General features: G+C 42.9%; 1 protein-coding gene across 1 annotated transcript; it reads right to left on the reverse strand.

The window, feature by feature from the left end:
* Nucleotides 1-791: 791 nt before the first annotated feature.
* Nucleotides 792-20,208, reverse strand: LOC117796813 (cationic amino acid transporter 3-like). The gene is given in 3 exon segments (XM_034646509.1): nucleotides 792-2,593; nucleotides 2,595-3,333; nucleotides 20,095-20,208. Coding segments are annotated over 2 exon segments (1,941 nt in total). The 5' UTR covers nucleotides 3,147-3,333; nucleotides 20,095-20,208; the 3' UTR covers nucleotides 792-1,204.
* Between the last annotated feature and the right edge of the window lie 1,187 nt (nucleotides 20,209-21,395).

Raw genomic sequence — 21,395 nt, forward strand, 5'->3', positions numbered from 1 at the left:
ATTTTCTTATTGAAGTACAATTAACATATAGTGTTGTTATATTACTCTCAGGCATACTATATAATGATTCAACAAATCCACATATTTCTCAGTACTCATCAAGGTATGTACTCTTAATTTCCTTTATCGATTTCACCCATCCCCCCAACCACTTCCCTTTTGTCAACCATCAGGCTATTCTTTGTATTTAAGAGTCTGTTTTCTTCTTTGTCTCTGTTTGTTTGTTTGTTTTATTACTTTAGTTCTACATATGTGTGAAATCATATGGTGTTTGTCTTTCTCAGACTGATTTATTTCACTTAGCATTATACCCTCAAGGTCCATCCATGCTGTTATAAAAGGCAAGATTTCATTTTTTTCAATGACTGAGTAATATTCCACTGTATATATTTATATATACCTCATCTTCTTTATCCATTCATCTACTGAAGTGCCCTTGGGTTGCTTCCATATCCTGGCTACTGTATATAATGCTGCAATAAATATAAGGGTGCATATGTGTTTTTGAATTAGTGAAAATAAGAAGCTTTTGCACAGCAAAGGAAAAAATCATCAACAAAACAAAAATCAACCTACTGAAGGAGAGAAGGTTATTTTCAAATGATATATCCAAAATATATAAAATGAACTTATACAACTCAACACCAAAAAAATGATTTAAAAAATGGGCAGAGACCAACAGACACATAAAAAGATGCTCAGCATCACTAATTGTCAGGGAAATGCAAATTAAAAATACAAAGATGTATCACTTTATATTTGTCAGATGGCTAAAATAAAAAAAGACAAGAAATAACAAGTGTTGGGGAGTATGTGGAGAAAAAGGAAATCTCATGCACTGTTGGTGGCAATGTAAATTGGTGCAGCCACTGTGGAAAACAGTGTGCATGTTCCTAAAAAACATAAAAATATGATTACCCTATGATCAATTAATTCCTCTACTGGATATTTACCTAAAGAAATCAAATACACTTTTTCTAGTTTCTTTTAATAATAATTCTTTTTAAAGCCAGTAAAGCAGCTACAGACACAACTGAAAAGTAGATAGTTAAAAAAAAAAAAAAGGAGAAAGAGTAAACATACATCATTCACTCCACAATAAAGTGTTCCCCTACCAACATCTCATGGAGGCCTAGTTTCCACATGCTAGGAGTACTCCAGATTATTGTGTAAGGAGAAGAGACTGCATTCAGATATGATAATGTTAAACCAAATGTGTACTGGTGCTGCTGAGTTCAAGGTCTACGGTTTAGGCCCTAACTGAAGTGGAGTTGGTCCTTCTAAACTCCTGCATGACATGCTGGATCCCATAGCTGAAGTAGAGAGCAAACCCAATCAGCATCCAGATATCAAATTGGGCCCAGCTGGCAGCTGTCATCTGCATCAAAAGGCAAATATTCATAAGGATGCTCAGGAGTGGGAGGAGAGGCAGAGCAGGGACCTTAAAGGAAAGGGGAGTGGGGCTCTGTGGCTGTCTCCAGATGACCCCAGTGATCCCAGTGATGAGCGCCAGGAGCAGCACGACCACTGTGATAGGACCTGGGTCTCCAGAAAGCAGACCTGGCCAGTGGGCCAGCACCAGGCAGAGGAGAGTCAGCAGCAGAGCAAGCAGTGAGGAGCAAACATAGACAACCCAGCCAGAGAGTGGAGTGGGGGTGGGGCTGCCTGGAAAAAATAGTCCCTGTAGAGTCAGCTTCTCTGCTGCAGGTCTGTTCTTCTCCTGCACCTGTGCTTCATCTCCCCCATTCTTCTCCTGCCTCTCCACTTCATTTCCCCCATTCTCCTCCTGCACCTGCACTTCATTTCCCCCATTCTCCTCCTGCACCTGCACTTCATCTCCCCCATTCTGCATGGCATGTGGCTGATACCTCAGGATGAGAACACAAAAAGCCACCAGAGAGTAAGCTAGCAGGGAGCCAATTGACCTGAAGTTCACAAGATTAATGAGTCCAAAGAAAAATGCCATGATTGGTACAATAATGCCAAAGATCACAGTGGCCACAATGGAGGCATATGTGCCAGTGTGGATCCTGGTAAGGACGGGGAACAGGAGGCCATCTTTTGCCATCATGTATATCAACTGACGTATGGGGAACATAAAGCCCAAGTGGCTGGCAGAAAGACTACAGAGGAATCCAAAAGCTACAACATAGTAGGCAGGGGCCCAGCCAATATGGAGAAATATCTCAGGCAAGGTGCTCCCAGGTCGAAGCTGGTAGTAAGGCACCATGAGTGTAAGTGCCGCAGAGACACCGAAATACACCAAAAAGCAGATGAGCAGTGAAATCACAATGCCCATGGGGATGGAACACTGGGGATTCTTGGCTTCCTCAACTCTGGTAAGAATATTGTGGAAACCAATAAATGCATAGGAACAGGTAGCTGCACCATGGAAAATCCCCTCAAAGCCAAAAGGCACAAATCCTCCAGAGCCCAGAGGGCCCAAGCCAGACGTGTCATTGAGTCCAGCCTGTATGTAGTCCTCTTCTGCGAGCTTCCAGTTGTGCAGGTCCCCCTTAATGAAGCCAGAGATGATGACAAAACTGAGAACCAAAAGTTTCACCAATGTGACCACTTTGGTCACCACAAAAAAAATGACTATTGCTCAGAGACTGCAACTCCATGAGCAGCACCAGTCCCACAATAAAGAAGCCTAGATAATCTGCAAGGACTTCGGGAATGTGCAGTAAGATGCTCTTATGCAGGGTCTGAGAGATCTGGTTCCCAAGCAGTTTGGTAAAAGCCAAGGTCCAGGCCCAGGTCACATTGGCTCTATTAGCAACAAGGGAGAGGATGAGGTTCCAGCCAGTGATGAAAGCCCAGAGTTCACCCATAGTGACATAGGTGTAGAGATATGAAGAGCCAGAATGGAGAAACCGGGTACTAATCTCTGCATAGCACAGTCCAGACAACACAGAAGATAGGCCGGCCACCAAAAAGCAGATCACAATGGATGGTCCTGCTTGATTGCCGGCCACCTCACCAGCCAGGATGTACACACCTATACCCACTGTGTGGCCCACACCCAGGGCCACTAAATCCAGAGTGCTCAGGCTTCTTTCAGAGACAGTCTCATGTACCAGGTGCTCCAGCGGACATCTGCGTACCATTTTTTGACCAAATCTGCGAAGTGCCTGACGCAGCATTGTAGCTGGAATTGAAGATGATTCTAGAATTAGAGAGCTGTATCAAGCCCAAGTTGCCTGGAGTCTCAGATTGGGTTCAGTGAGGCTGAGTTAGGCCGAGTTGAGTTGGGGCCGCTGAGTTCCTTTGCTCAGGCTTCAATACTACTGCAACATATTTCATCTGGTATGTGTTATCTCTCCATAATGCCTAAATAAATAAGAAATGTTTACTGAACAATGGTGTTCAACCAATGAACCAAAATTGAAAAGTCCCATGTCACATGTGGCATCACAAATATCATAGAAACTGACACCAAAAGACATCATAGAAAAATCAACCCTGCTTTCCTCCCAGAAAAAGGGCTAAATATCTCTCGACATTCTTCTTTTTTACCCACCACATGACATAATCCCATTTGAGCTCATCTAAGTCATGTAGCTTCACGAACTAATTAAGCTGTAAGACACAACAGGGCATGAATGTATTGTGCTTTAATTCTCATGTGGGATGTTTGCGTGGTGTTTCTGTGTGAGTTATGACACATTAATTCATGGACTAGAAGGCCTCCTTGCAATAATCATCTTCTAAATATTACCTGAATTTAAAATACAAATATTGATCCTCGGTCTTACAACTCTTTGCCCTAAAGTCAGCTAAGGTCAGATGGTAGTTTAACTCACTTTCTCCTCATTCTGCATCATACATTCAGCTGTATTGATGGCCAAGAATGTACAGTCCACCCCTTCCTTTTACCTACCTAGGCCCACAAGGACACTGTAAACAGAGAGGAGGAGGGAGAAAGGGGCAAGACCTTCATAACCACCTGCAAGAAGGAGAGGACCAGGCTGTCTGGGAAGAAAACACTAGAGAAATGGGGGCAGCAGCCGACCCAGGGTCCAGGACTGAGAAGGGAGAGGAGCCAAGAAGGTGGTTTTGTGAATTATGACATTCAATACACCTCACCCAAAGCAACCAGGAAAAATGCACTACAGTTTTTATGTCCATGGTTATGAATGTATTATGGGTAGAGAGAAAAGAAATAAGTCACCTAACTCAGTGGCTCAAAACCTAAACAATTCCTTCTGTCTCCTCCTCTCTGGGTTCCAGGAGAGAAGGTGAGCTCACTTTAGCAGACAGTCTCCTCACTGGCCACACTGTGCTCTCTACACACCCTGAGCCATCTGTGATGTCAGATGCCAGGGGCCTGGAGAATGTGCCCTGTTCTGTGAGCTTGTAGTAAAACACTCACTTGTAACTCCTTATGAATTTTTCACAATGAGTTATTTTTAACTCACTCCAACCATGGTCTGAATGTGTTTTCTTAATGAAGAAACACTACATGTAGTTCCTCCTTCTCCCTCCTCCACTGCTACTATTCAAATGGCCCCCTCCTCAAGGGGAGCAATGCTTTTGATGAACAGTTCACAGCAATGCCCTGGAATGAGTAGCGGAGATCAGAGAAAGCAAAGTCATGCAGCCCCCACTTTCCTCCCTACTCGGGCTTTCATTTTGAAAGAATTTTTAGAAGTGTTGGCAGAAGTTTTAAAGACGGGGTGCCTGGGTGGCTCAGTCGTTAAGCGTCTGCCTTCGGCCCAGGGCGTGATCCCAGCATTCTGGGATCGAGCCCCACATCAGGCTTGCCGGCTAGGAGCTGGCTTCTTCCTCTCCCCCTCCCCCTGCTTGTGTTCCATCTCTCACTGGCTGTCGATCTCTCTCAAATAAATAAATAAAATCTTTAAAAAAAAAGAAGTTTTAAAGACAAAAAGATCAAGTGAAAATTGAGAAGTCTACTCCATAGATGTTCAAAAGGAACCCCTGGGTATGGGCCAGACCTTCTGTCTACAAATTCATCCCTACTCCTTATTTGCCACCCACCAGTTCCAATGTTATGATTTACCAACAAGCACACGAAATAGATAAGGAGGGTCAATTCTTAAACATGGAAACTTTCTACACTATAAATGTGATTGAGGTGTCCCCCGCCCACCACCAGGCTTCAGTGATTCCCCCGAGGACTTCCTTCATAGTCCTTTCTTCCTTCGAAATCTGAACTGTGCTTATTCCTCCAGCCTCATCTTCTGCCCAGTTCCTGCTCCAGCTGCAAAATTCAACACTCACCCTGTTCCCTTGCCTCTAATGCCCTCTTGGCCCCTTCACTTAGCTAATTCCCACTTCTCTTTCAGTTCCCAGCTCTGCAGTTGCTTCCCCAGGAAGCCTCCCTTGACCCTTATGCTGCCCTTCCTATGTGCTTGCCTAGCACCTGGTTTCCCCCATGTGCCATTGATCCTATTGTATCTAAATTTCAGTGGATGGATGTATCTAAATACACATGTAGAGCATGGGCTGGAAGAGCATTTGTTAAATACACTAAAGCAAGTGCCTCCAGTGAGGAAGAGAAATGAGAGTAGAGAAAAGGATAAAAGGGGAAAATAAAATGCATTGTAAAGGGGCTTGACAGGAAGTGATGGTGCGAACATGCCATGACTGAGGGAGGGACTGACTCCACTCTGTGCACTGCAGCTTCAACACAGGAATGGCAGGAGATAATGTTGTGAAAGGACCTGGTACAGAGCCTGATAAATGACAGGCTTTCAATAGATTTAACATGAAGGGGAACTGGAATCCTGTAATGGTCAGTATATGGAGAATACAAAGAAGGAATGCCTGCTAGAAAGAGGGTGAAGAATAAGAGAATATGGGGCACCTCTCCTACTAGTTCCCTCTGAACCCATTTCCTTTTCCCCAGTTCCTCTTTCTCCTCAGTTCCTTCAACTGACTTTGGAGGCGTCTGTAGTTGGCACTAAGGATGCTTGTACCACATTTCTCTATCTGGGGAACCATCCCCAGCCACCTATCTCTCAACAAAGACACAACTGTGGTTCTTCATATTTGTTGAATCACAGACTCCTCTGAGGTCAGCCACCTCAAAAAAATGTCATACACCCTTCTGAAGTCCATCATGGACCCTGAGCAGGAATCTCAGAGGAGGACCATCTGAATGGCAGGGTCAGAGAGGGGTAATACTTGATAACTTCTGTTTCCCTCAACTGTGTTGTGCAGGATGGTCCTTGTGCTGCTCTTTCCACTTTTACTAAAAGTGAGTGAAAGTCGGCCTACAGACAAAGTAAGAAGATACCACAGAAGCAACCTAAAGAACATAACATCTGGGAATTAAATAATCATATTTTATGACTCCAACAGAAGGAGGCAGAACAAACAAATGGACAAGCAAACTTTCAGAAGAGAAAGCAAACCCATGATTGGGAATCCTGAAAGACCCTACCACAAATCCAGCTCATAAAAACACAGAGAAACATGGTCCTCAAACACCATGTTCAGAAATGCCCTTTCTCTATAAAATAATCTGTGATTATTCCAATGGTTTCTATTCAGTCCAGACCCTCTGACCCAGATGTCAGTGCCCCCCTTATTCTCCCCCACCCCTCAGCCCATCACCTTCTTCTTAACTCAGCTCTTCACGTCCTGACTTACCCTTCCTGGGATGAGCCTTTGCCCTGGATAAGTACCTGCCCTGCCAGGGATGCCCTCCTCACTCCTTCTGTCCAGTCCTGGTGTTCTAGATCTTCTCAACCCTATTCTACAACCTTTCCCCCTCTATGTCTAGGAAGCCTTTCCTAAGCTATCCTGACTGATCCCCATCTCCAACCTTCCTCCCCTTCCCACCAGTCCTTACAACCCATCCTGATGTTCACCTGAAACTAATTTTCCCTTTCTGTCTGGTGGTGTCTTGGGTGTGTCACTTAAATTCCTTTATAGTCTAAAAGCTTCCAGAAGGCAGGGCCAGGATCCACATATATCCTCCTTCTGATTTCCATACTCTCACCCCAACTCTCACCACCCAGGACAAAGATCTGTTCATAATTGCAGCAAGCAATGATTAGAGGCATTTAGGACAGAGAAAATAAATATGTAGATGTATTGATTGACTATGATATTTTGAGATTCTTAAAGTAGGATATTTTTTGAAAAAGGGAAAGACTCAAATGAAACAGGAGACTGGAATATGGACCATCATCTATTTCAAGAGCATTTCTTGAGGACATTTCCTAGGGAGGGCCCTGGGTCTGTGAATCTCAGTTTATTTATTTTTTTAAAGATTTCATTTACTTATTTGTCAGAGAGAGACAGAGAATGCAGCCACATGTGCACAAGCAGGGGGAGCTGTAGGCAGATGGAGAGGCAGGCTCCCTACTGAGCAAGGAGCCTGATGCAGGACTCAATCCCAGGATCCTAGGATCATGACCCAAGCCAAAGGCAGACACTTAACTGACTGAGCCCTCACACATCCTGTGGATCTCAGTTTAATCAGGAAACAGCCTCTCCCAAAAGAGGTGCTTGCTCAGGGAATGTGCTTAAAGAAATGCAAGGAGGGGCCAGGGAACAGGAAGGCAGCTTGTATGGATTCCATAATGCCCCTGGCATCCCCTCCCCTCCACCCTTCTCCCTGTGTTTCTCACAGTCTTTGAGCCCCCTCCAAATTCCAAAACAAGAGCTCCATTCTGAAATTCCAAGAAAAACTGTCAAATCCAACAATTCACCCCCTAAATTTCCCTCTGTCTTGCTATCCCAGCCAGCCGCATCCACTCTCCTTTGCCCTGGAAGTCATTGTGTTCCTTCCTCTGTCTCTGAGAAAGGGTACTTAAAGCCCTCACTCTGGACCTTTCCTTTTCAAAACATTTTTCCAAGGCAGTAAGTTCCACTGGTTTCCATGGTAGGGAGTTAACACTCCTGACAATCAGGAAGTTGGCCTTGTGGCTCCTCCTGCTCAGCTTCAAAGACAGTTTGGATACCAGTTGCTTTGCTAGAAGTTTGATAAAGACTTGAGAGAAAGGCTAACCAGGCTGTTCAATAATTATTTTCAAGCTCTCAAAGTTTCAGAGAGGTAGACTGTAAATGCAACATCTGCAAAGATTATAGCAATCCCTTTGTATCCAAGCATAGCTCCTTCCTGATCCCAAAGTGTATAAATTTTCTCTTCCTCCTTAAAAGTTCCAGACAATGAAAACTCCAGCGCCAATCAAACCAGTGGCTTCCAAACAAACTAGAATGAAGATTTTTTGATAACTGGGATTCCCCAGAGTTTCTGGGCTTCTAAGTCAGCAGCCCTGGACTCTGGTAAGGGGTAGTCAGGAATACAAGAGTACGGGCTTTGAGTTCAGGGTGAGAACTTTAAATTATAGTAGGTATGGTGGATGTGTACACCAACACTTCCAAAGTAGAAAGAGTCAGAATACATGTGAAAAGGTAAACAGAGCAGAAGCCACCATGAACACTGCGGCTGAGTATCATATATAACAGTAGAAAAAAAATTAGTTAAAAGCAAATGAAAAATGGAATCTTCCCATTTTCTCTTTCCGTTTGTGCCTTCTCTTAAAGTCTGTGTCCAATCACGGTCATTCATTTATTCATTCAACAAATATACTGGCCCTATTTATTCAGCACTGTGGATAAAGCAGAGAAAAAGACAAAAATCCCTCCACTCAAGTTGCTTACATTCCTGCAGTAGGAAGCAAACAAAAAACAAGTAAGTAATATGAATATATATTGTGCTGGATTTGCAACTAGTGCTGCAGAGAAAAGGAAAGCAAGAAAAAGTTAGGATGTTCTCAGAGGGGGTGTTGTGATTTTAAAATGGGTGTTTCAAGACAGCCTTTTCTTCACACTCTTGTGCAACCATCACCGCCATCCATCTCCAGAACTTGTTCATCTTCCTCAGCGGAAACTCTGTACCCATTTAACAGTAACTGCCCATTATTCCCTCCCCAGCCTCTGCCAACCACCATTCTATTTCCTGTCTCTGGATTTTACTACTCTAGTCAGCTCATATAAATGGAATTATGCAATATTGTCCTTTCGTGATTGGCATATTTCACTTAGCACAATGTCTTCAAAGTTCATACATGTTGTAGTATGTGTCAGGATGTCCTTCCTCTTTAAGGCTGAATAATACTCCTTTGTACGTATATCCCAATCTTATTTATACATCCACCCACTGATGGGCATGGGAATTGTTCCACCTATTAGCTATCATGAATAATGCTGTTATGAATATGGGTCTATAGATATCTTTTTGAGTCCTTGCTTTCATTTAGGTGGGATATATATCCAAAAGTGGGATTGCTAGATCATGTGGTAATTGGATATTTAATTTTTTGAGAAATCACCATACTGTTTTCCACAGTGGCTGTATTAATTTACATTCCTACCAGCAATGCATAAGCATCCTAATTTCTCCACATCTTCACTAACACTTATTATCCTCTATTTTTTCTTTAATAACAACCATCCTTATGGCTGTGAAGTGATACGTTGCTAGTTTTGAGGAATAATAACGAGGCCTGTGGGGCCAGGACACAGTGAATGAGGGGGAAGCAGTAGGGAATGATGTCAGAGAAAAGCAGGAAGCCAGATCCTTCACATAGATTCTGAGAGGCACTGTGAGGACTTTGACCATTATTCTGGGTGAGATGGAAACCCTAGAAAAAGTGATAATTTCACATGTTGCCTACTGATTTTCATGTTCTCTGAGCTAAGTATTGGGTTCCCAAACTAAGGAAGGGCCTCCTCCAGAGTTTGAAAGCAGGGCACGAAGACAAGTTTTGCAGGGCTCTCGATAGATGTCTCGATAGATGGCTTCTGACAATGCAATGAGGGCTGAACAAACTGTATGCTTCCATCTGCCTCCCTCTCTAGATGCCAAAGAAGAGATGCCATACAGCCATGCTTGGGACAGTGAGATGACAGATTGCTTTCATTGAAGCTGTTCACTTTCTACATTATCTCCAGGACTACATCACTTAAAAATCAAACAAAAGTCATTTTAATATCATTGACTATTTTAGGTTTTTCCCACCATGATTTTGGATAATCAAGTGCTGACCTGGAGATAAAAGCCTCTTTCCCTGGAACCTCGTGAAATTAAGGAACGAAAGACAGGGATAGGTAGGCTCTCAGGGAGGCGGCAGGAACCATGTGAACCAGACACTCACAAGTGCAGAATTAAATAGATGAATCCAGTCCCAAGCTCCAGATGCCTCTGGAAGGACTGTCAGAAATGTCTGAGATACCCAGAGCTGGAGAGAAGACCCCAAAGGAAAGACTAAAAACACATTTCGGAGAGGCAAAAAGTAACTTTCGTAAGGTCACTTCCCCCGGGGCTACAAGGATGAAATCTACATCTAAATGAGAAATCAAAGTATTACAGATAATAATCTGGAGAGGATGGCCACCCGACTATTGCTTGTAAATGTTAGGAAATACACACTTGTGGTGCGGGTAAGGGGGAGATGGTGGGTACAGAAGGAGAGAATTATGGGGCTGTCCCCACTGGAAAAGGTGGAGAGACAGAAATCAGTTTTCACCATGGCATTCTTAGGATTCATATGGGGGTCAGAGGAGGGAAGTATAGTGAAATCTGGAAACCAAAATAACTAATTTCTCCCAGCAGGAAACAGGCCATGTACTCCTATTTTCTGTGTGCTGTGTTTCTTTCCAGCTGAGGACCACCTTATTCATCCTCCACTCTCAACGTGCTATGATCCCCACCCACATCCAGGGTAAAGGGACTGCACAACTTGACTCACATCATAATCCCATCTCATTTCCCTTCTCTGTGAGCTCTTTACAGAGGTCCTGGGTTACATTTAACCTTCAAACATGTACAATAAAAAAAGGACTAGAATATAGAAGTCCGCTCTTTCTCCTCTCCTCAAATAGAAGAAAAATAGACCTAAGTGGCAGTGAAAGTCTTAGGTCATTTATCCATGTGTTCGTCCAATAAATCCTAAACACCTTCTAAATGCCAGTCCTAGTGCTATAGACACCAGAGGGAGGAAAAGGCCTTTTCCCTGTATACATGGCACACATTTAAGTTAAGAATGTTCTTATATCATATTCCTGCCCAAAATGTGTAACCTGAATCTAATAATAAAAACAAGCAGTCTACAAAACAACTTCTACATGAAGTTGACTTTCTATAAAACAACTGACCTGTGCTGTTTGAAACTGTCAATGTCAGGAATGGCAGGCTGAGGAACAGTTGCAGATTAAAGGAGAATAAAGAAAAAACGACAATGAGATGCAATGCAGAGCCCTGGATTGCACCTGGATCAGGGAGAAACATTTTAGGATAAAAAAAATGGGAAATTAGTCAACTTTGAATATGGACCATATTTTACACACACACACACTCACACACACTGGCAAAAGCAAGCAAACATGGAAAATATTAACAGTTGTTCACTCTTGGTGAATGATAAATGGATATTAATTATATTATTTTTGTAACATTCTGTAGGTTTGATATTTGTCAAACTAAAAAGGTAGGAGAAAAATAACAATGTCCCAGTAGAAAATGTTGTGGCTTCTCCTTCCGTAAATGTCCTTTATACACAAACTTGCCATCACTTTTGGTTGGAAGCAAATTCCTTCCAGAATGATCTACCTTCAAATCAGGAACTTTAGATCAGAGGAGTAGGTGGGAAGATAGAACTCCTTTGTCTTTGATTTACAACCAAAGTTATCAGCAAGAAAACTGCCTGGAAAGAAACCACAATGTTGGCTCATGTTAGTATGGTTATAATAGCTCTATACTTTTATTGTCACTTTGTGGGACTACCACAAACTAATACACCAGCTCCAAAACTTGAGCTCTAGAGGCATTGGGGGACATGTGCAGAGGCTGGAGGCAGAGAAAAATAGTATCTGGCAAATAGGGGTACCAGGTATATGTGCAAGATTTAGGGCTACATGGACAGAGAGGTGAAAGAGAAAGAGTTTAATGAGCTGCAAGTAATGCACAGATGTGATTTCATTTAACCCCATAACAATCTAATGACAAAAGTATTATTATTCCACTTTACAGACTGAGAGGTTAGACAACTGCCTCCAAGTTCTTATAGCCAGTACGAAGAAAAGCTGGAAGTTCAACTTGGTTCTTTGCTTCATCAAAGACAATGTTCTTTCTCCTGCAGCACCCTACTTCCACAAAGAGTCAAGACTCCAGTGCATTTGAGCCAGTTCTCATATTAGGTCAGTTTCTGCTGGTGTCATCCATTTCCCCCCTAATAGATACTGATGGGCCAGAGCTAGAAGTACTGTGATCATTAAATCTGAAAGCTCCATCTAAACTGTTTCCTGCTAAAATCCAAACCTAATCTAAGGCCAAAATGTCTCCAGACCATCCGTTTAGATGACAAGAAAGATTCCAAGGCATCCCTGTACCTATTCCAATAATTCTCAGATATGATTTTACATGTAATTGTAATTCCTGCCTACAACTTTAGCCCATGTCCAGTGCATTTAAGGAGTGCTAGAGTAGAAAATGAAACCTTTATTCTCACTGTGTTAAGGAAGATGGGGGTGGGGAGTAGACATTTCTGAAATGGGACCCCAGTGGCAGGAAGAGGGTTGCAATCTCCCTGACAATGTGAATGCCTCCAGGTCTGGCCTTCCCAAACCTCAGCTATCATCCAAGGCTTCCAGATGCTGCCTATACATACTATTAGGAAACATCTGTCACAAAGGACAGCCCCAACTGGGACAAAGGAGGGTAGGAAGGCAGATGGTGCCAGCTTAATGAGGGTAGTTTAACAAAACATCTTTTTTAAAGATAATTTAGTTATTCATTTGACAGATAGAGAGAGAAAGAGAGAGCACAGAGGTAGAGGGAGAAGCAGATTCCCCAATGAGCAGCTCGCCAGTCATCCAAAATATGATTAACTCCTTTCCAGAGCTAAAATGTCAGAGTGATGCTAGTAACAGGACTTCAGCTATGTCAGATTGATCATTCTGGCTTTGTTGTTGTTGACCACCAGTGACCTAGCCCAGTAGAATATTAAAAAATGAGCATTAGTGTTTCCCATTGTGACACTTGTCTGTGACCAGGTCAGAGCTCACAGCACCTAGGGCACTGTTAATATTTATTAATCACCCATGGATATAAGCACAAAGACCAATGGATATCAGGTATCAGTACAGACCTCTTCATCTATTTTGGATCTCTTCATTATTATTTTTTTTTTTAAGTAGGCTCCATGCCTAGCATGGAACCCAACATGGGGCTTGAACTTATGACCCTGAGATCAAGACCTGAGCTGACTGCTTCTCCTTCTCCCTCTGCCTGCTGCTCCTCCTGCTTGTGCTCTCTCTCTGTCAAATAAATAAATAAAATCTTTAAAAAAAAAAAAAGACCTGAGCTGAGATCAAGTGTCAGACACTTAACCAACTGAGCCACCAAGGTGCACCTCCTCATTATTTTTTCAAAGTTATTAATGAATATGGACTTGAGGTAAGGAATAATGGGCATTGTGAACATGCTCTTAGTATAGGAATATCAACAGAGAAGATAAAGGATTACCTTTCTGTTTTATCTTCAAAAGGAAGAAAACGCCAAATATGTTTAGAAAAAGGGGATCGACAAAGTCACCTCTAAAGATCCTGACTTTATTCAGGAAACTTGCATATAAATTTGAAGCAAATCTAAGAAACTACAACTGAACTCATTGATATCAGATATTTGGGGATCACCAAAGTAGACCTCAATTCAACTCAGCTGAGATGAAATCACTTATACACTTAGCACCTTGTCCACACTAAACTATCTAGTAGGTTTCCAGGGTTTACAAATAGTAAAATCAGGGCCAGCCTCCTGCTGTACTCCCTGATCCACCCTCCTGGTTCATAAAATTGGTAACTCTAAACAAATATCCTCTCAGGTCTCAGATTCACCCAGCAGCCATTAGAGAGTGCTGCCTTTGAAGCAGGATAAAGTCCTAAATCACATTCTTCCTGAATACTACACTGAACCAGGTAACTGAAGTGTGAATGCTCTCTACCTTCCTTCTGGAAAATAACACTTTCCTCAAGTCTTAAAAAGACACACACACACACACACACACACACACACTCCCAACCAACCTGCAGTTTCCTGTCTCTATTCAGTCAAAACTTTGAAGATTATGTTTCTGTCTTTCTTTTCACTGTTCTTCTACCACTTATTCCTACCATCAACATTTCCTGTGGCTCCTGCTTCAGCAGATCAAATCTTTCTCCACATATTCACATTTGTGGCGTTAACATCAGCCCTCAAACAGACTGAACCTCTCTGCCTAGAACACACTCTTTCCAAACCCTGTTCAATATGACCCTCCTTCTCCAAGCTTCTCCAGTCATACCTATACAGAAATATCTGATCTGTCTAGCATGGTCTCCTTGACCCCTGTACCCCCCACCCAATTAATGTCCATAGCATAACTCAGGGCCTAGAACTCTGCACTGGGAGAAATCCCAGTTAGGAAAGAGGGTAGGAGTAGCAGGTGGTGAGGTGGAGCCCAGGAGCAGAGCTTCTGCCTGAGGATGCTTTCAGCTTGCCTTTCCCTCCCCATCTGAAGCCTGAGGTACGAAGAGTTAACTGGCCACAGCCAAGGAAGTACCCCCAGGATTTACAGCCTAGTTTGGCAAAGTCTGAAATCTGACACAAGAACTGAGGTCCAAGTCTCTTTCACTACAACAAAGTGAAAGTACAGAAGAAGTAACTCAAGTTGGCTGAGATAAAGTGACATTTGTGATTTGCTCCAGTGTCATCTGATGTGTGTCAATTGAACAGACAGACAATACAGAATTTTATTACTTCCACTGCTTTACTTTATTTGAAAAATATGTTATCTAATACTTTGGCATTTGTCAACATGACATGATTCTCGAACTGCAATAACTATATGTAAGGCTAATTTGCAGAAGGGAGGAGTGTACAATAGTCAATTGATTGCATGGTGTGTGGAATAGGATTTGACTTGTTTCAGGAGGATAGGGAAATGTCCATGAAATACCTTTATACAGGCACCTGGGTGGCTCAGTTGGTCAAGTATCTAACTCTTGATTTCGACTGGAGCTGTGATCTCAGGGTCATGGGATTAAGCCCCTGTCAGGTCCTCACTCAGCATGGGGTCTGCCTGGGACTCTCTCCTTCTCATCTGCCCATTTCTCCCACTCATGTGTGCTCTGCCTATCTCTTTCGCTCATAAATAAATAAACACTTAGAAAAAAAAAAGAAATGCCCTTATATAGTAAGCTCCCTGAGGGGGGAAAATCTCTATTGGCTACAATTTTTCCTTACTGTCTTTAGAAACCTTCATAGATGGGTTCAGTGTACGTTGGGTTGGGTCTAAAGTGAGAAATTGGATGGCCCCTGAAGTAGAAACAACAAAAAGTTTCTAAGTGAGAAAGACTGGATTCAATCTATGAAGGATCAGATTTCAACTGAGTATAAATGAATACAAAGGCAAATTCTAAATTAGAAAATTCAGGCACCATACTGATTCTTTGTGCAAAAGAACTCAACCAAAAGCAACATTTTATTTCCCCTAAATTATCAACACCACCATTATTACCCCCAAATCGTCATGCACTCAGTTACACACAGTCCAAGACAATGATGGCGAATAGAGAATTCCCCTCTCTGGGAACTTAGAATTAACGACATTTCGTGAACAAGTGCCCACCTGCCAAAATAAATAAAAGGTACATGAACTATGAGCCAAGAAGAGTATTCCTCAATCAGAAATGAACAGGCAAGGCAAGGGCATGTCAAATTCCCAGATGTCTTCCTAGGTGATGGAAGATAAGAGCAGTAAGGACCCCATTTTCCAGTGTTGGCAAGACTAGTGGGTATCTTCTGTACACTGCGGGTCAGCCCAAGAAGACTCCATGGAAGCGGTGTAATTACCCTATTTTGACATTGTGTATAACTGTTTTCCAGGAAAACATCAGTTCAAGCTATATCTTCAGCTTGGGCCATGATCCAATAAATAGAGCCTCTTTTAGACCTTCCTTCCCTGCCCACCACCAAGAACACAAACTCCATTACACCCTCAACTAATAAATACGGTTTGCCCAGCTAGACAGATCCAGGTAATATATGTTACAGATATTGATGCAGATCTATATACTAAGATATAATATCAATAATAATTAATAGCAATAATTCTCATTCTTTGTCTATGCAGAAAAGGCCAGTAGAGACAAACCACTGCAGTAGTAATAAATGTGTAACTGCTCTTCTGGGGAAAGAGAAGGGAAGGTCAGATAGTTTCCCTGAGAGGTTGGAAAGAAAGCTGAAGTAACCAAATTCAGCTCATTCTAAAGAAAATAAATATCCCAACTTATCTCCCAGGAGTCTTCTGAGAACAACTTCACTAAATGGATCACTTACCAGGCAGCCTCCCACCTTGATCTTACTTTTACAGTATTCTGTTTGCATGTTACTTGGAAGAAGGCTTTGTCTCCCTTTCTAAAATAAAACCTCCTCAGGGTAGAACCTGCTTCATGTTTTCTCAATGAGGTTAGAAACCCCAATTCTGCAAGTAAATATTACTAGGTGCAACCAAGACTTGAACTTGAAGGCATGGCAGCCCCCCCACCCTCAACTGTTCATTAGACCAAGAGGAAACACAGCCACCTCCTCCTACTCACCTACCTACCTTACCACCCCCAGCACTACACCTCTTAAATTCCATCCCAGTCTAGCAGAGGCTGAATTCCAAGTCAGCGAAATCCCATCCTGATGCAGACTAATGTAAATCAGACCAACTGTATGTCGACCAAATCCATCCAGCCAAATGTAGACCAAAATCTACATAGATGGAGACCAAAACTATTTTGCTTCCTTCCCACAGTATCTCTGGTGCCCTGGCAACATGCACACACCACACTATTATAATTACACCATTATTTGGGTAAACAATCAGATAGCTAGAGATCCACTAGAAGCTGTATAGACTCCATATTATCCAGTGTCATTCTGGGATGGTTGTGAACAGGCACCTCTTCTTAGTCCCTCTAGGATAATGTCAGAGAAGACAGAGAGAAATGCAACATTCTTCCTTCATGATTCGACACATTGACAGGTTTAGCTTCAGTCAGATTCTAGTTTTGGAAATTCTTAACATTTCTGTAATACCAAAACAAGATGATCAACTTGACAAATCAGAAAAGCCTGAGCTTTTGCTTCTAGAGGTTGTCATAAACTAGATGGGCTACCAGAAAGAATCAGAATGAGAATTTCTCAACAAGAAGCAGAAAGAGGGCTGGAAAAGCCAGGAAGATTGTGCAATTAAAGAATTAGGAAGTGATGTGATACATTGATGTCAACAGTGAAAATTGATTTCTTTTATACTTCCCCATACAATTCTCTACTCTCCTTTACTCAATCCTGAATCCTATCAGCATAGAACACCTAAGAAAAGTCCTCAGGAGATGGGTGCCTGGGTGGCTCAGTTGGTTAAGCATCTAACTCGTGGTTTTGGCTCAGGTCATGTTCTCAGGGTCATGGGTTGGAGCCCTGTGTCAGGGCCCACCCTGGGCCTAGAGACTGCTTAAGATCCTCTCTCTCTCTCCCACAGCCTCTCCCCCTTTTCCCGCTTCTGTGTGCACTCACTCTCTCTTTAAAAAAAAAAGAAAAAGAAAANATTGATGTCAACAGTGAAAATTGATTTCTTTTATACTTCCCCATACAATTCTCTACTCTCCTTTACTCAATCCTGAATCCTATCAGCATAGAACACCTAAGAAAAGTCCTCAGGAGATGGGTGCCTGGGTGGCTCAGTTGGTTAAGCATCTAACTCGTGGTTTTGGCTCAGGTCACGTTCTCAGGGTCATGGGTTGGAGCCCTGTGTCAGGGCCCACCCTGGGCCTAGAGACTGCTTAAGATCCTCTCTCTCTCTCCCGCAGCCTCTCCCCCTTTTCCTGCTTCTGTGTGCACTCACTCTCTCTTTAAAAAAAAAAAAGAAAGAAATCCTCAGGAGAAAGTAGTAGAAGGAAATCCATCTGCCTGTCCACCTTATTTTCCAAACTACAACTATGATGTAGGATGGCCTTTGTCTAAAATGAGCACAGATCCACACCCACTTCTTCCAAGAATCTTTACTAAACAGCTTTGTTTTTTCCCCTAAATCCTTCCTTTCCTTGTAAGCATAGAATCTAGAAATCCATCCAGTGGTCTCATCCATCATATGCTCTGTCTCCATTTCAGACTAGCAGTTGTGAGTGGTCAGAGCCCACGGCTCCTTCTTTCAGGTACCTCGTCCCAACACATGTCTTCAATAATACACAGCACACTAGGTGGCTTAGGAAAGGCCAACTATCTCTCTGTTTATCGTCCTTCATTATCTTTAAATGTGTCTTTTGACCTCCCGTGTAAGGAGGAGGTCTCTGTGTCTCCGTCCCTTCTCACCAGATTGTGCTTGGTCTTCTCATAGCTCTAGGTAGTTGCTCCACATTGCCACCTGCTTCCTGGGAAAGTTAATTGGTTTTGTTTTGCTTTGTTGTTGGAAAAACACCAGATCATCTGAGTCATGTGAAAGTTGTATCATGCCTCAAAGTCCTGAGGTCTTATCCAAATACAGGTCCATACAACTTCTCCACCAAGACCCATCTGCCTCACCCCAGTTCAGACAACATAATCTACAAAAAAGAGCTTCCATCACTAAAGGACACTCTTTATCTCTCTTTCCTAGTTCTTTCTAATCCCCACTCTACTTTGTGATTTCTGTGATAATCAAAGAAAAAAGGGACAAGGATAAACCGAAAGAATATAATCCAAAAATTATTTTTATCAATTTGGAATATACTTGCTGAAGGAAATTGGTCTTTCCACAAGATTTTGCTTAAACTAAGGTTAAAATGAATCAGCCCTCTGGAAGCACATAACACATACCAATTGATAATGAAGAGAAGTTGCCCAAGAACTGCTAGAAGACAAGAGAAAGACAACCTAGAAATCAACATTTGCCACATATAATCAATAAAACAGGTTTCATACATGAATAAATGTTGTCTGGACTTCTGGTGTTGAGGTACTGCCACAATGTACATGGTGGTGGGGAGGGGGGAGAGAGGGGAACAGTTTAAGACTCCAAGGGCCTTTGAAATTAATGAGTTACAGATATGTTTTGCAATAACAGCAAACTGCCTCTAGAAGACCCAGGTTTCTCCTCCAAGCCTTTATCGATCAATAAATATGACTATCATGTACGTAAAATTGACAGATTCCAAGAGAGGAAAAAAACAGAACCATCAATATTCAAGGTTTATTTAGCACAGGTTCATTTATAATATACCTGGGAACTCAGAGAAGGCTTCATACAGCATTTTAAAGATCACTAGGCAGCCACACCCCAGGGAAACTTGGTAATCTGTCCTCCTACAGACTGACCTGGCTTGTAATCAATTCCTAACACAACTTTTTAAAATTAGATTAAAAAGGCAAGGAGATACCTTCAGCAGCTTTAAAAATAGATATCTAGCTCCTTGAATAAGGAAGATGAGACCCCAAAGCCTCTGTCATGATGGTGAACCATTCTATCAAACTGGACCTGCTGTTCTGCAAAGTGCACACCAATGACCTCCCTATGAGTATATGACACAGAAACTTTCAGAATCTCCAGTGATAAATGAGGCAAAACATGAAGGAGGCAGCAGAGCCAAGAGGAAGAATCTTCATTCATTCCAGGAACATTTCTAAGCGTAGTATGTGTTGGGGTCTGTGGGAAAGACAAAGATGAAGAAAGCAAGCTCTGTACCAGGTCAAAGAGGAAAGGCCAGGAAAGAGGGAAGGGCACACAGGTGGGAAAGACACTGGAGGAGAAGCAGCAAGGAATAACCTCCCCTAACTCATATTTTCTTTAGCAGAGCTGAGAATCCTCCTGGTCTGGAGGACAGAGTGTAGGCCTCCACATCACTCTGACCCCAGCAAACCTACCTGTTCTTCCCAAACTTGCAAGGTCTCTGCTCTGTACCCCACAATCCAAAGACTAGCTCTTGTTCCAAGAAATACCCTCTGTTCAAACCCCAAGAGCTTCCACAGCCAGTGGTACTACACACCCAAACTTCTTCCTCTATGGCTCTGTCTCAGTTTTCTTGGCAGCTCTATAAACATAAGAAATCACTTACCAATGGGCCTTTCCTGTCTAAGAGGAGAAAGACCTGAGAAGAAAGTGCAAGCCAAACCTAGGGAGAGGTTAGGAGCTTGGCCAAGCAGAGTCAGGACTTGGAGTGAAACTTAGCTGGGCCTTTATGGATTTGGGGCCCTTGGGAGGGGATAAATTCTGGGAGGCGGGGCCCTCAAGAGGCGTGGCCCTAGCAACACTGGGTCCCAGGGAGTTGTGGCCATTGGGAGGCAGATAGAAGAGAAGGGTGGGAAAGGGCAAAAGAGGTGGTTTAAATAGAATCCTGGAAGAAAGCTGGAGGTGGGCTATGGAAGATAGCAGGACCCTGCGTGGGTGAGGAGGTAGACTGAGGACTTAAATAGGACTTTGCTGGAGACTTTGTTGGGAGCAAGATATGAATTTAGAAGTAAACAAGCTTTTCAGGGTCCTGGGTATGGAGGAGGTGCTGGCCGGCAGGAAGAGAATGTGGGGAGCCAGGTGGAGCCCAGCCTGTGCTGATTTGGAGGCCAGTCCTAGATCCAGCTAAAGAGCCCACTCAGCAGTCCTTTATTTTTTTTAAAGATTTTATTAATTAATTTGTCTGAGGGAGAGAGAGAGAGAGAGCACACAAGCAGAGGCAGCAGCAGGGAGAGGGAGAAGCAGGATCCCTGCTGAGCAGAGACTGATGCGGGACTCTAACCCAAGGCCCTAGACCATGACCTGGGCTGAAGGCAGACATTTAACCGACTGAGCTCTTAGCAATCTTTTAAACAAGGACATAAATAAGGATGGAAGCACCCCTGCCCCCAGCTACCTCTCCCAGAATCTCTTACCAAGTGCCTCAACCACCACTAACCATCCCCTGACCCCTCACCCATGTTTCCTATCACTCCAGGAATAAAACCAAAAGGGATCTGGCTTAAGCATTACCACAAGGGATTTCCTGAGACAGTCACTCAGTGTTCATAGCAGATTCTAACTGAATGCGCATTGAGCCCTGTGCTGGAGGAAGTAAAGATATAGTCCCTGCCTATACAGCTTCCTGTTTAGACTTTCTAAATGTAGTGCTTCCAAGACCTTGAAACAGTGACCAAAGGAAGGTGCCTGCTCCTTTCTGGAATATTAATCTTCAAACAGAGGCAAGAATTCTCAAAGATGGAGAGGGTGGGGCCTACTTAGAGACCCAGGGCTGAATGCATAAATCATGGGCCTAAGAAGCCATGGGTCTCAAGGAAAAGGGGCACCACTGCCTCTAAACCCGAAATTATGTGCCTTAAAGTCTGGGGTAGAGATGAAAAGAGGAGAGAGAAGGTAGTGTCAGGTCCC

Source organism: Ailuropoda melanoleuca, chromosome 16, assembly GCF_002007445.2.
Source record: "Ailuropoda melanoleuca isolate Jingjing chromosome 16, ASM200744v2, whole genome shotgun sequence".
In the NCBI taxonomy this organism is placed as follows: Eukaryota; Metazoa; Chordata; class Mammalia; order Carnivora; family Ursidae; genus Ailuropoda; species Ailuropoda melanoleuca.